General features: G+C 41.0%; 1 protein-coding gene across 1 annotated transcript in view; it reads right to left on the bottom strand.

Annotated features, from left to right (window-relative positions):
• NME7 (NME/NM23 family member 7) overlaps window positions 1-15,956 on the bottom strand; it is a gene marked incomplete at its 5' end in the record, with an annotated part of 97,876 nt that overhangs the window by 60,149 nt on the left and 21,771 nt on the right. The window contains 4 exons of the mRNA XM_084275957.1: window positions 1,286-1,391; window positions 4,754-4,961; window positions 7,083-7,133; window positions 10,873-10,983. Coding sequence (XP_084132083.1) covers window positions 1,286-1,391; window positions 4,754-4,961; window positions 7,083-7,133; window positions 10,873-10,983 — 476 coding nt within the window. The remainder of the gene's footprint in view (window positions 1-1,285; window positions 1,392-4,753; window positions 4,962-7,082; window positions 7,134-10,872; window positions 10,984-15,956) is intronic.

The raw sequence follows: 15,956 nt of genomic DNA, 5'->3' as shown, positions 1-15,956 counted from the left end.
AAGAAGATTAAAAGTAGGGAGGGACAACATGAGCTCATTAAGAGAGAATCTGAGCCCTTATATATGAAATAGAGATTATATCTTGGCTATAAGAAAACACAGCCCAAACCACCCGCTTTGCTATTTTCACAATCAAATTAAGGATGATAATTCTGACATGGAAAACTTTGTCTGCCCCAAACATTTGGCTAGGTAAGATCACAGACCCAGCTGCTGCCCATATTTCTGTAAAAGGAACATCACACTGTCTTTGCTGCACGTCAGACTTATCGGCAGCAGATACCACGCAAGGCCTCAAACAGATAACAGACAGATTATCAGCAGTGGGTGCGAGACTCTCTTGTGAAAGCCTTTTTTTTAAAGCAAGCTCTCCAGACATCCCACTTGAGGTGTGAAAGGCCTGGAAACTGCTACAGCCACTTCTGGTGTTCCCGCTTCACTATCCACAGCGAAGCGATGAACACGTTGCCGTGCGCTCTCCATCTCACTAAGAAAAGTCTCCATCCTCTCACACAGCAGTATTTATTCTGCACTCACAAATGCTGTTGCAGCGCCAAAGCCAAAATATTTTACTGCAGTCACTGATCCTACACATGGTCCTGTGTCTAAATAGAGGACACAAAAGTGAGATTATTTTTGCATGGTGACAGTTGGGCATCAAACATTTCCAATGCTCATATGGTGAGCTCACAGGGCATTCCCTGGTACAGAAAGCATCACTGAGTCCAACAAATGTTTTAGGTCTTTGGCTCACTTTCACAGAGTAAATAAGCCTGCTCTACTTTTCATCCCCATCACATTCAACAGAACAAGGAAAGATTTGTATCCTCAACAAATCTCCCTTTGGGAGTAGTTTTAATGTAACATGTTACTGCCTGAGTGGAAGGCCCTGCAACATAGCCAGGTGTGCTGCTTTCACTCTGCCGTGCGTGAGGATGCGAACCCTCCAGCAGATGAGTGTGGTGGGCTGGACAAAGGACATGATAAGGTCTCACAGTAAAATTCATCAAACTTCATCTGTACTTTTCTCATTCGATTTTCCACCTCTTGCTTCATGTTCTGAAATTGGCCAGTGTCCACACAGAAAGCACACGACTCCTCACTCTCCATGGAACTGAGCTGCAGAAATACTCAAGGTGTGTAAAAGACATGTATTTGCATACTTCTGTATGTACTATGGAATATACGCTGTACTCTTGCAGTCTCAAAAAAACCCCAGGACAGGAATGATCATGTATATGACAAAGCATACATTGCTTTTACCTCCACTATCTGTATGGCTTACCTTCATTAACTGCATGAGGCTTAATAATGCAACAAGTACAGTTTGTGAATTTGGCACTGTTGACTGGTCCACGACCTCCACTGGAGGGAAAGAACAACTCCAGCTCCTAAAAACAATTGTAATTGAATACATTTTAGTTTGATCTACCTGCATACATCAGCTTTTATCATAAGTAACAACATCTGAAGTATCCATAGTCAGAGAAGATAAACCTTAATTAAAGATTCTTTTGTGCTACAGGTCTGGACACCTATCTGTGGGATATGAGCTAGGGAGCCTGCTTTGGCAGGGGGGTTGGACCCGATGATCTCTTGAGGTCCCTCCCAACCCTACGATTCTGTGATTCTGTACTCCTCCCCTGTAATATTCTCTCAAATCTATCTTTCCTTCTCTGGCACCATTGGTGCAATCATAAAAACGTGATTTGAATATTTCTTGCAATGTCTTCCTTTTCACCTCCACAGCACAATCCATTTCCACTCAAGAGCATTCAAAATGCTGCTGCCACCATCATTTTGTAGAGGTGTTCCCAGCTTTCTGAATTCTCTCTCTTTCCCTCAGTATCTTTCCCAAATCCAAATCCACTCCCATATACACGTATTTTATCTTCCCTGTTTTCACATAACCTTTTCCACTGTATGAGCAAAAACGCAACTACCATCCGTTTCTCAGTATGTTTCCTTTCCATATACAGAGCTGACTTCCACCCCCCATGCTTAAGACAAAAGGAAAATAGTTGTAAACAACAGAACAGTTGTTGATAATTTTTGACCCACTCCTCATGCCTTAATGAACCTATTTTATTATTATTATTATTTTTAATCTTACTGAATTGAGGCTGGTGAACAAAATCATTCTGATTTTTGGGATGAATCAAGAGAACCTTTTTGCCTCAAATAACTTCTTTTGTCCCCCACCATCACTATTCAGGTATGATATAGCTTGGGTCTTGGACCATACTGGGGTGGAGCTTGACAGCCAAGCTTCTTTCCTGAGTGACATTTTTTCACTGTGCACTGCCAGCTTCACACTTTTTCCATATCATTTATTCACATATGTTACACAATCTGTCAATAAACATTAGTCAAATGCTGGAAACACAGATCCATTTCAGACCCATTGGTCAAATTCAGTGAGAGAATTGATGAACTTCTATTCAAGGGAAATAATAATATCATGGAGATACTACTACTGAAGTACTACTATTTGATTTTTTCCTGTATAACAGCAGCAGTGTCGTTTCCTGGAATTGTCTCATTTAATTTACTAGCTCAATTCAGATGGAATAGACTTTGCTATCTCCCAGTCTTCTGTTCATGGCACTCTGACAATTCCTGTAATCCTTACTTGAACAATTACATAATTCAAACTAATGGATCTTTCAACAGAAGGGAAAATGGGGTTTGCTTTTCTCTGAGCAAATGATCCACGTTTTAAGTGGGCATATCTGAGACAAAAGGGTTCGTTTCCCGCTTCCTTCTACTGATAAAATGCTGCATGCTTCAAAGACCTTGCCCCGCTCCGGTAACTGATGTTTAGTCTAAGAGAAGTCGTCAAGAAAAGGCAGAAAAATATTTACAATATTTAACACATTGTTTTATCCAGTAAAAAAAAAATCACAGAAGGAAAATAACAAAATAATGCTGAAGGACTGGGATAATGAAATGCCAAACTAAAACTAAGTGATGCCTTAGAAAGAAAATTATTTTCCTTTCCCTTTATTCCTGATCCAAAGTAATTCCAAAATCTGGCCTGCTTAGAGTACACCAGAGGCATCCTGTCATTTGCCGTTCAGCCTCCCAAAGAACAAACCAGTTTTCCACTCTAACCATTTGGTCTACAATACATTCATTAGAAGCAGTTGGGACTCTGGTTTTCCTTCAGAGGAGTTCATTTAGGTCCCTTTATCTTTCTTTTCAGCAGAGCCGCTGCGAGGTGCAGCCAGCTCGCTTCCACAGCAATTGTTGTACAGCCACGTTACACCAGGCCTACTAAGTTAAAATAGGCACAGGGCATTAAACTCACAATGTTGGCTGACTGACTGAAGATTTTTATCAGTAACACCACAGAAGATGCACACACCTGCAAGAGTTCAGCAAAGTAAGCCCACAGTCATAAAACTACTGCAGGTGAATAGGGCCTTCAAACAGCATTAATAAAAGATGTGCAGAGAACACAAACTTAAGCCAAAGCACATACTTATGCTTCTAATCAAAGTTCTATGCTAGTAGATACTCTTTCCTACACCCTCGATTCAAAGGCTGGCACAGTTGTCACAGCAGTACCAGGACAATCTTTGACCCTTACATAGGAAGATACCTAGTTGTTGAACCAGAACTACAAGGACTTTTCTGACTGAAATTCTCCTTTGTCGGAAAATATCGATTTCATCCAAACTTCCTTCTGCCCATGTACCATCTTCACCCCATTTGCCAGCAGAAAACGTACTTCCAGTCCAACTTAAGATTTTTTTGCCAAAACTGGAGACACACGGAGAGGATCCAGCAGCCCAGGCACAGGGCAGATAAGTGAGAGGCATGCTTGGCCAGCAGAAAACCAACCACGCTCTGCAGTCAGCTTGCTATGCCACGCAGCCTAACAGCCAGCCAGAAGACACTGACCAGCGCTGCCCTCACCACCAGGATATAATCTCTATGTATTTCTTCTAGTGTACAGTACTGGCAGCTTGTTACATATTCTGGGGCAGATCTCTCTCCAGTTGTGTTGTTGCCACTGTTCCTATTTAAACAGAGGGAAAACTTCCATCAAGGAAGCAACAACTGTTACCTTTTCCCAGCTGGTCTAGAGCTACGATACCACAGTGAAATACCAATCGATCGTGAGGTAAACTTTATTCTTGCCAGCATACCTACCACACACCACCACACACAAGTAGGCATCTCAACAGGTTAGAAATGCTGGTAATATCTATCACCCTGTTTCAGGACTTTTGGTTAACTCCAAGTAAATATCCACTGCAAGCCAAGCAAGAGAGACCTAGAGTCCTCACTGTATTACCCCTCAGAACACAAAGCAATACAAAGCGGGCACTTCTCATAATTATTTGTTCTGAGCAATGACAGCAGGGGAAAGCAGGCTGCAGGTAGCTGACCAGTGAGAACTGTGGAAGAGAACAGATAAGCAAAACAAGGGCACATGAAGATTTAAATGTTTGATCCCTTTCTTTTTATGGCCTACATTGGTAGGCTATAGATATATTACGCAGAAGACATTAAAAATCACCAGGCACGCTCTCCTGATCAAAGTGCCCACAATTCCCCTTTGTGACAGAGATAAAGGAGACTTTTGTTTCCAGACAGTTTGTTTTTCCATGGTAAATAGGATCCATGAAGAATATCTAAACTAGTTCTGAACTCAAGCAGGGAGAAAAATGAGGCATTTCTGGCCCAGCTGTTACCAGATAAAGTAAAAATAAACCCCAGTCAACAAACACAGTGAAAGACTTACTTGAGCAGCTGAGGCAACTGAATCTGGACCGTGGGCTGCATTTCTTATACCATCGTGTCCAAAGTTTGCTCTAATGCTGTCTGGTGCATCAGTCTGAGCCGCTGCAGAATTTGCTGGCCCCAGTAATGTTTTCCATTTACAAACTGCATCATCTCCTAAGATTTCCATAGCAACAATGGGACCACTTGTTATAAACTGGAGAAGCTCACTGCAAAATGGAAACAGCACATGGTGATCCATCCTACCAAATTAAAACCAACAAATACATATGACCCAGTGGAGATGCTCAGAAACGCCTTGAGCAATCTGATCTAACTCTGAACTGGGCTCTGCTTTGAGGAGGAGGTTGGACTAGGTGATGTGAACACATTCCCTTCTTATGGTTGTAGAAGAACCAGAGAATACCAACTCACTCGAGCTACTGTGTAGTATGTTAGATTTCAAAAGAGTTTTTAGAAGATCAGCACTGGCAACAGCAAGAGAGACCCTGCCAAGCATACATCCGACAGGAACAATTCCTCAGCATGTCTCTTCTGCACAGCAGGATTTCAGGATTCTCACACATGCCCTGACACTCTTTCAACACTGCTGTCAGGATGGATTTCTCCACTGGCCCCTGGATCTCTCCCATGGTTTTTGCCCAGCTGAAATCCAAAGAGGGAGAGAGGGGAGCAGCAAGACTTGGAAAGATTGTGGTGGAGAGGGGACTAAACCACAGATTAAGTTATACTCTGGCATAAGCAGACATGATTTTAATGGGATGAACGGGTAAGGAGGAAAGATTGTCAGGAACAGCCCCGCCTCCTATCCTGACCAACTCACTCACACAGAAAACAACCACCCAAAATTAGAAACCCAAACGTTAATTTAAAAACTAAAAAAAATAAATAAGCAAAAGACCACAGCTGTATAATTCTGTATCTTTATAAAACATGCATACTGACTACTGAAACTCGGGTTCTGTTGATCAGAGACTGCTTGCTAACGATACAGTTAAATGGCTTAAAAATAGATGTCCAAGTAAAAAAGCAATTTCTACCACACTGTGCAGACTAATCCTGAATATTAAGTACATTTTTAAAATTAAATTCTTTAATGTAAAAAGCATTATTTTCCAGACAATTAGAATTGCTGTTTTACCTACTCTTCACTAGATTTACATTGACTAGTGAACTTGCAAATTAAATATGAATCTAAAGACAAGAAATACATTGCTAGATATAAATGACTCAGAGATTTTACATTCCACTGCCTTTAAGAATCTTGTTCTGTTTTATTTGTAATGCTTTATGATTTGTTTCTAATTTAGAGAAAAATCTTCCACAGATGATGTAGCCAATAGGACTCCAGGATAGGAAACAGCCACATAAGTGTGGACAAAGGTTACAGTTCCTCAGAGAACTACCATTAGTGTAGATAGACATCTGTGAAATAACACTACAGACAAAATTCTTGCTTATTTATCAACATATTCAAAGCAGGCTTACTTAGCAAAGAAAAGGCAATTCTAAATCTTCCTCTGATCTTCAGCCTGGTCAGGCATAGCCTGGGGCCATGTCTCTGTAAAGGGCTTGAGTTTGGACCCACAACAGATCAGTTGCTGTTGCAGGAGAGCAGCTGGCAATACTCAGGCACTTTGTGACAGCACTGCAACCAAGTCTTCTGGCCAAGTCAGTGCAAACCCAGGTTCTGACACGGCCAAAAAACCCAAGGGAGAGCTTCACCCTCTTCCTAACAGAGGCAGACCATCAAGTCCAGAGGGAGGAAGTTGTTTCAGGCACTTTCAGGAAAAGTAGAAACGACACAATCTCAGGATCATAAGCATCAATCCCGATGGTTTTAGAAAGACTAAGATTTTTCATGTTCAGTGGAACAGTCCAGCATGATGTAAGTTTGATGTTTTGCCCAAGGGTAGCAGTACAGTAAAAAACTGCTCCATACACTATACTTGCAGTTACCTGTGATCTGAGGTACTTACTCCCAAATAATTCTCACAGCCAAGCGTTCCCCTCTAATTCTCACTACCTGCAAACTCCACCCTGATCCTGAAGACGCTCCTTCCCTTGGCTTTGAAGTTTCACTTCTGAGACACCAAAGACAATCCCCTGATATCAGCAGGTTGTAAAGAGTGTGAGTTAAAAACCTGCATAGCTGAAACAAGGACCTGTCCCTAGAGGAATATGAACAGGGTGCATGCTTTGAAAAAGGCTCCACTCCGCTAAGACAAGTTCTGATTTTCCCACAGTCCTGCAGGCCCAAATAAGGTAAATAAATCCTGTGCATTCAATAAATCAGTTTATACATGCCTAGCTGAAATGGATATACCTACTTATAAAAAGGTTTTGATTGATGGTCTACGTAGAAATCAGCTGCTTCTTTTCTGGAAGATTAAAAAGACATAAATGTATCCACACATACATATATAAAAGACCCTGAAAAACACAAACTATCATTCATCAACTTGTTAATCCACATATGCCTTCCCAAGCTAGGCAGCTTGTGGGGTATTCATGACCAGTAATAGAAACTACAACTAACTTTGTCATATATTGAGAGGCTACAAGTGTAGCTTGTAGCTGGCTCCTCCTTATGCTCCCACTCTGGGAAGGAAGTTAACTCTGAAGCCCGTAGCTTGGGCTTTCAGGGTCACTGATGGTCCCCACATTCTCAGTTGAGAAATAAACGCAGCACAGTCACCGTCTTGCCAAGACATTCACTGTTATGTTGCTTTCATCTTTCATCTCAGTTTAAGTGTGTTTGCTGGTTGATGAAGTTTGGTTTTCAAGCATAAATGAGCAATTTATCTGCTTCACTGGAAATTACTTCCTTATCAGGGATAGTGTTTGATTACACTGGTGCACAACAGAACATCACATAACCTGGCTTTTATTCAGTATCTTCAAATGTTACAAGTCACATAGGTAGAACAATGCCCTCCAGATTAAAATTTGCTTTCTCCCACACTTCCCCACTTCAGTCTTGCACTTTTCCCTTGGGGAACACAGCAGTTACTACACACTGCTTCCTCTCAAAAAGCAACAGGGTTTCAGGGACTGTGGTGTGGACCCACCATCCATCCACCACTGAGCATACCATTTGGTGACTTTGCACCCCCCACCACCCCCCTGCAGTTGGCCATCCTACTCTCTTTCTTCCCTGATTTCTTCTCCAGCTGCTTCTCCTATTTAACTCCAGCTTACAGCACTCTTTTTTGTTTTCTTCATGGAAACATCTAGAAAAAAACAAACCATGGGGCTTTTCAAGTCTACCAGTGTTATTTTGCAGCTTCAAAATTCCAGTTTGGTAGTGCAGGCTTGGTCTCAGATTGCTCAAAACCCTGGTGTGTATCATTTTCCTAATCTTGAATTTGAGGAGAAGGAGAAGTTCTTTCGGGAGCACTGACAGGTGAAGGCAAGCAATACTGCACACCCCTACTCTGGGTACAAAGATCCCCACCTGGGAAACTGTTCTTACATGCAGAAACAGTGTTCTGATATTTTCTGTTCTCTGTGATTCTTCTCATCTTGAGCAGACCTCTTTACTAAAGAGATTACCTCCATGTTTTTCAAATAGCAGATTCCAAATCAGAACAGCAGCATGGTTCCATCATCTGCAATACAACTTTCCAGATCTCTCTCCTGTCTGCAGTCCAGATTTAATCCAAATATTGCCAGAGGAAAGAAACAACCTCAAGAAGAACCTAAGAAGAATTTGATTTTCCTAACCTTGAAAAAAATATTTGAACAGTCACAGCTTTCTCCAGCTTGTCTATCAAAATGACCACCTGCTCACTGGAACTGAATAATTCCCAGTCTGTTGCTTTCAGATGAGTGTAAGTATGAACCATTAAAAATTTAAAAGATTCTCATTGGCCATACCACTAATATGCTATCCTTCCATCTCATAACTGAGGAAGAAACATGATTTAAAAGTGATGCTACTTGCAGGAACTCTTACAACCTCAAGCTTCAAACCTACACTCTGCAAATAGCCTCAAGTTTTTGATTGCAATTTACTACTTCACCAAAAAATCCACTTCTGAAACTAAATTCACCAAATAATTTGGGAAAAGCAAGTAAGAAAAAGGTGTGCAGACAGATTAAGCGTTACAATTTCTGAACATGAAATATGTGAAGGATGTATTTCTGAAACAAACTGAGCTCTACTGTTCAGTTAAAAATTTCTCTTCCAATAAATAGAAAACTGCAGTTGTGCTGTATAACTTTGTTCCTTTTTCATTTAATCTCTCTCATTAGCCCTCTGTTTGTAAAGGATGGAAAACAACGATCATCCAGGAATCACAGATTGAACTGACACAGGACTCAATGAAGAGACTGAAGCCCTGACCTGGCTTTCACATCACAGTTACCCTTTCTACAGAAGGTGTGAATCCACTATCAGTGACTGTCAGACACATGTCAGTAAGGAAGCCTTTAAAGAAAGCACTAGCTGGTGATGCTGGTTTGAACAAGCTTGCCTGCTGAGATCAAAGGTTAGAAGGCTTTGGCAAAGCTGTAATTCCATCATTTTAAAATGGCACAGTCACAAGAAACAGGGTATATAGTATGCAGAGAAACAACAAATACTCAATACGCTACTTTAACTATATCCAGTATCACAGCCCAATCCTGTGCTTATTAATAATTCTTTTCAATTACACAAGACAAACAGAAATTTATGATATAGCAACAGAAAATAAAAGTTCAAGTCTCTTCAGTCTCTTCCGTTAAGTGTGAGTGAACTCTAAACATGTGACTTGACTCAACCCTTCTTCAAGTTCTCAGACACTGAAATAAAGAACCACCCAACACAACACTTCAGGATCAAACCTCTCTGGCTGCAGGTGAGCAAGCCAAAAAAAGCTGGCTTGAAAGACTCTGTGAGTTGTTAATCAGCATTGCGGGGGAATGGGTTAAAGCTAAAGGAAGGAAGGTTTAGATTAGATATCAGGGGGAAGTTCTTTACAGAGAGAGTGGTGAGGTGCTGGAACAGGCTGCCCAGAGAGGTGGTGGATGCCCCGTCCCTGGAGGTGTTCAAGGCCAGGTTGGATGGGGTCCTGGGCAACCTTGTGTAGATCCAGGCCTGGAGGTTGGTGTCCCTGCCTGTGGCAGGGGGGTTGGAGCTCTATGATCCTTGGGGGCCCTTCCAACCATTCTATGATTCTATGATTAGAATCCTGATTGAACTCCTGAACTGGAGTTGTTTGAGGGAAGGTCTGGGGCTTGTATCATCAAATGTTGCAGCAAGTAAATGCAGGGACAAGAGGAGGAAGTCATATAGTCGCTTTATCAGCATTTCAGAAAGTCCATATGGTTTTGGGATAGGGGAAAATTGTTCCTGCCTCACACAGAAACCATAAGAACACATGAAAATGGCATTATGTAAGAGAGATTGCTTTGCTTTTCAAACGACACATTGTCTATGAACACATTTGGCAAAGCAGCAAAGGGTAAGTAGTGCAGTAACTTTGTGGAGGTCTTCTAGGGTAAATTAATTTTTTTTCCTCTGCAGCACACCCTTTTTAAAACCTTGTGGCTCCATGAGATAAGTGGAGAACAAAGGTTGGGGGCAGGGCGGGGGGGGGGGGGGGGGGAGGGGATTAGAAAGATGCATGAGTAAAATCTGTCCAATCCTGCAACAACACCAGATCATTTGCTTCATCTGGGACTTCCAGTCATTACAAAGCAAACCAGTCTGGGTTCTGAGAGCACAAATTAAGACAATGGATTTACTGAGAGCAAACAAACCAACTACTTAAAAGACAACGCTATCAACAACATGCTTTGTATCAAGAAGCCATGGGGTGAGAACATACAGACATGTCAGTAGTAAACACTGCTGAATTGCTAAAGCTATGGTAGTCATCTTGGATTCATACAGACACATTATATATTTAATCACCCATCCTCATTTGCATAGAACTTTTTAATACTTAGCTTAATTCTCTAATGGCTTTCAGAAACCTACATGATTATGTAACAGATGAGTCTTCCTTCTACTACTCACCGGGATGGATTTGATATGTGGAACAACACTGCATAGCTTCAAAAAAAACCTTAACTGCAAAAATAATATTTAGATACAATAGAGCTAACTAGCTAACCTTAAAAATTCCTTACCTTGAAAGCATCATCATTTTGGCTTTAGTTATTGTAAATCCAGCATTAATAATGATATCAATTAAATCTCCAATCTTGGGCATTGCATCAGGTTTAATCAAAGCCAGGGTTCTGGAAAAAAGAAAAGAAGAGAGATACAGCCAACTTTACTTTCCTTAGAGCATTTGGTGTGCATGTTGAGTTTATATTCAGACAAGAAGCCATCACATCAAAGAGAGAAATTCTGCCACAGTCAAACACCCTGGTCCCAGTGTCTCATCAATTTCCACGCTGTTCTTGAATGCCTGCACAAGACGTTACTCTGATAAGAACGAGCTCTGCACATTACAATTTCCTCTGCTTTCCAACCCAAGTCATCCCACAGTGTTCCACCAGCAGTCCTTATTTACTGGCTTCTCCCTTCACTCTCACAGCAAGCAATTTGACCACTTCTTCCTTAACCAGTGTGTATCTCTATGGCTCCTCACTCACAGCTCTGGATTAGAACATAACTGATTTGTTAATGTCTCCCTATGCTTCCTTGGCTCCCTTTTTTCCTCATGTTGATCATATTTATATATATATATATAAAAAAATGAAGCTGTTAAAATTCCCTGTTTAGAAATACTACTTAAACACACGCCTCTTCCATAAAACTCAAAGTGAAATGATTGTTTTATTATTACTTTTAAAATATTTGGAAGCTTCCATGAGAAGAAGGTCCTATTGTGCTTGGTACAGTACAAACCCTTCATGGTATACAATTTGCATGCCAAATAGCTGCCACTGTTAATAGACACAATAAAACGCTGGCAGAGGAGGTATTACGTCTCTTACACTGACTGACAGCTATATTCTAAGGGAGACCAATCCAAAATATCTCTACACTCTCTCCCACATCTTTGTTTCCAAGTACATCCTGTCTTCTCGACAATTATCTTTTTATACTGTACATCCCCAAGGCCAGGACTGTTTTATTAGTGCGCTTTGCATAGCACCAAGCACACCATCAGCACTAAACATGTTATTAATCAAAAATAACAAGCACAAAAAGAAGGTCTGTAAAATGGCATTTTCTATTTGTATTCATCTTGCGGTGAGTCAGCTTCAAATGTGCTCAGCTTACAAATCACAGCTTTATTCAACCCTGTATCTCAGAAACTCCACGTCTCTGACAATCCCAAAGCGCTCTTTTCATCTTCTACACTGTTTCCAATAATGAAGGCGACCCAAGATAGAATTTATTATTGCAGTACTTCCCTAAATGAAAGGCAAATAATTGCAAATTTCTCACCTTACATGCCAGCATAGCAGCCTTTAGTTTAGTGGCAGTTTAGTTTAGGGCAAAAATGCTGAGGTTACAGGAGATGGATGAACTTCCACTACATTTACTTTAAACCCGAAGTGACCTCAGATTGACATATGCTTTGGGAACAGACAAATTAGCTCACAGCAAATCTAAAGGAAAGGAGGTGTTAGGACCAGGGAATGTAAAGAGGAAGATTTGAACATATGTGACATTTCATCTGGAACTAAGGCAGAGACATAGATGACCTTCAGAGCTCAGAAACAGATTTCCTCAAGCATCAGGAAGCTCATATATATGGGCCAACTTAGGTCCAGATCCGTTGGGAAATAATGACACAGTAAGACTGACAGACTAAGGGTGTAGCCAGAAGTGCACAGTAGTCGTCAACCAAGCCTACAATTCAGTCCATTGCACTGCAAACTGAAGTTGGGTTAGCCCTATCTTCGGATCAGGAAAGGCAGACCTCTGACCAGCACTCAACACAGCATACCCCATGCAGCCTACAGCCTGTAGCCTGTTCCCCTCTTTCCCCAAGGATTTCACAGCTCCACCTAATTTTCTGTTATTATTGTTTATGTGACAGGGCATGCCACATGCATCGAGACAAGTGAGGGGGAGCAGTTGCATGCTGGACCAATGACTCGTACCCACCCAGTCACAGAATGCACAACCCTCATCCTGGCATAAGAGGTTCTTAACACTGTTGTTTTCCCATGAAAAAGAAGGAACAAGCCACTGGAACAAGACCTGCAGTGGCATCTGCATCTCCTTGATTACTTTTTGAATCTGTCAGTATAGAGGCTATTCAAGGCAGAGTGCTAATGCTAGAAACAAATTCTCTCTTACTTTTCCAATTTCAAGCTTTCTAGTAAAACTAATTCCAACATGAAATGAAATATTGCATTATGAAGCAATTTACCTAAAAGACATTAATGCCAACTACAATGAGCAACTCTTATAACATCTTTCCTCTAACACTGATATATAAACTTTTAACATTTTGGTGTGAGCTCCTCAGACATATGCAGGACAAGAAAACAACCCTAACTCAGGATGCCGAAGACCATTTCTGAGATTGGATTTTGATTCATGCGCCCTATTTTTAGTTTTAATTCTGAGTATGTTTCTTGTGGTTTGACATCAGGCAGTCTGCAAAGCACATTTTGAAACACTTTTATGTCTAGGAAGAAAGAAGAAGGAAAATTAAGCTCATTTGCCTACATTCTCAGAAGAACTGTACGGCAGGACTCCAACGAGTACTAAAATAACAGAAGATGGGAACCCATCAAAGGAATGGTGCACAATGCACGCTGTGGCTGTATTTGAGAGACCTACTTATTTCTAGTAATAGGACTGTTGCATGTACAGTAGCTTATGTCTTGTACGGGAAAAAACACTGATTATGTCAATGACTAGAAGCACAAGAATAACATAGCCCTATCAAGAAAAAGAATTCAAATCTTCCTGGGTGAGACACAAGCTTTCTAACACCATTTTCAAGACTAGTGAGATTAACTGCCTCTAAGTATAGTCTACTTAGACCGGACAGGCAGGCGTTTGCCTCAGTTTACAACCACCCAGGATCACAAGTGAAAGACTACAGAAACAGAAATCCCAGTCCCACGCCAGCGATTCCTCAGTGGCATACTGTAAGTAAGCACGTGCTTATCTACCCATTTTAGTCACTGTATGTGACTGTTTCCTTATGATGTGCTGGAAGGGGAGCAGGGAAGAACATCACACAAATATAGTTACATTTAAAAATCGATCCAAGATAGAAGAAAAAGTAGGTGTAGAAATTGAAATTCCATAGATCTGTTGTAATAATTTCAGGAAAATTCTTGAGATTTTTCAGTGCAAATCAAGCCTCTTTTTACACTTCTCTCTTGTACCTCATGTACCCAGAGTCACAGTCATTTCCTTTACTAACAAAAACAAAGGTCTTTAATTCAAATCATTCAAGATTTTTGATAGACATTCCTCTGTGTCCCTCAAAGGCCTTTGCCTGCCTATCTGCATACATATTTAGTGACCAAAGAACATATTTCCAAAGTAGGACTAAACTGTTGATAGCTCAGCACAAAGGCAAGAAAAAGACAGGGAAGCATTCTGCCCCATGCAACATCCTTAAAAGTATTAACAGAATTCCAGTTACAGATTATTTTAGGAATTATTATGCATTGCAGAAATCTTACTACATCTATTTAACTAATAACTGCTGTAAAACCTGGTAGGAGGACCATGCCAAAAAGACAGATACCTCATATGCAACTGTTTTGCCCAAGGACTCTTTTAAAATGACCCCGTTTACCCAGTGAAAGTTTCTGTGAAGAAACTGGATTTCGAGGATCCTTTGCCTATTTAAAACACCTTTCACTGTGTTCCTTCGGGCTATTCTGAATATGTAACACCACTTGCATATCTACGTTATCTTCCAGCCAACATTCCTAAAATGTTTTCCAAACAGCTGACATGTCATAAATTCCCCTCCTTCCTTTTGTAGAGCAGCAAGAACTCGCCCCCGCTCAGGACCACTTCATTGACACAACTATAGTGTTGCTGTACAGGCAGCAACTTCCCTTACAAGAAGGCAATGTCATTTTATCACAGGCTGCCTTTTCTTGGTATAAACTGCATCAGCACCAGGACTCACACTAGTTTAGGGAGAACAGAGCAGGAAATGTGCAACTATAAAAAGTTACATCAATATAAAATACCATAAACAATGCAGATGTAATCTACCCAATCCACCGAGAATCAGAGAAGCCACATACAGAATCCTCTGGTGTTCTCCACCACCTTTGCTACTCTTCCACCATACCCAACCCCAGCTTAGAGGAGGAAGTACCAGAGCTCCTTCTGGAAAGGTATTATGGCAGTCAGCTGAAAGGCAATGTTTTTGTGAGGGTAAGACAAAGATGTGTGTTACAACTTGTGACTCTCCCTGTATGCCTTGTCACGTACAACTCTCCAACAAGAGTTCAAAATAAGCCCAGTTAGTGGGAGGGAATAAGCAAGCAGGCAAACAGGGCTCACCAGAACATCATGCCTAAGAAAATATTCCACAGTCTTTTCAAAAGAAAGCTAGGGCAAAGTTTAAAAATGTATTCATTTGCAAATTCAGTCATTACCTGCACTGAAGTCAAACCAGATTCAAATTCCTTCTAAGTGAGTCTTATTGCCATTTTATTAAATCTCCTGATATTTTTGTTCTTGGATAGGATCTTAAAGTCTTTTCCAAAGCAAGTTTTTCAACCAAAAAAAGATGACAAGTCTCATCCATTATAATTTAAGTTCATCTGAACAAATGAGTCTATAAGTTTAATTGACACTTTCACACAACACTTCCTGTCCTCATGCAGAAGAGAAGCTGAAAAAAAAATCTCAGAAAAAAATCCTCTATTGAGGGAAAAACAATGGAGAGTGGGAATGGGCCTCTCTCACTCCTGTTCCTACTGTTTTCAGTTACTACTACTAACGCAGAGTAGATGCGATTGGTAAGGTACTGGCTTATGCACAGACCCCTGGGAGAGATGCTAGTTTTGCAAGATTCAGGTCTTTCAAGCCCCGCGCACATGAGGGTTACCATAACAACTCTGCCCCATGAGTATCCAGAATCACAAGAATCCTACTGCTGCTTGCCCCAGGGGAAGTAAAGCTGAACAGGATCCCCTGCTTTCCTCCTCCCCCTATTCTCTCACAGGAGACCTAGAGGAGGCAGCATGGCAAAGTTGACCTTGAAGATTTATATCAGGTAACAATGGCAACCATGGGTTTGCCCACAAGTATGGTCCAC

Source organism: Gallinula chloropus, assembly GCF_964237585.1.
Source record: "Gallinula chloropus genome assembly, chromosome: 1".
Classification (NCBI taxonomy): domain Eukaryota; kingdom Metazoa; phylum Chordata; class Aves; order Gruiformes; family Rallidae; genus Gallinula; species Gallinula chloropus.
Note: the sequence above shows the minus strand (reverse complement) of the source record. Positions and strands in the feature narration are given on the sequence as shown.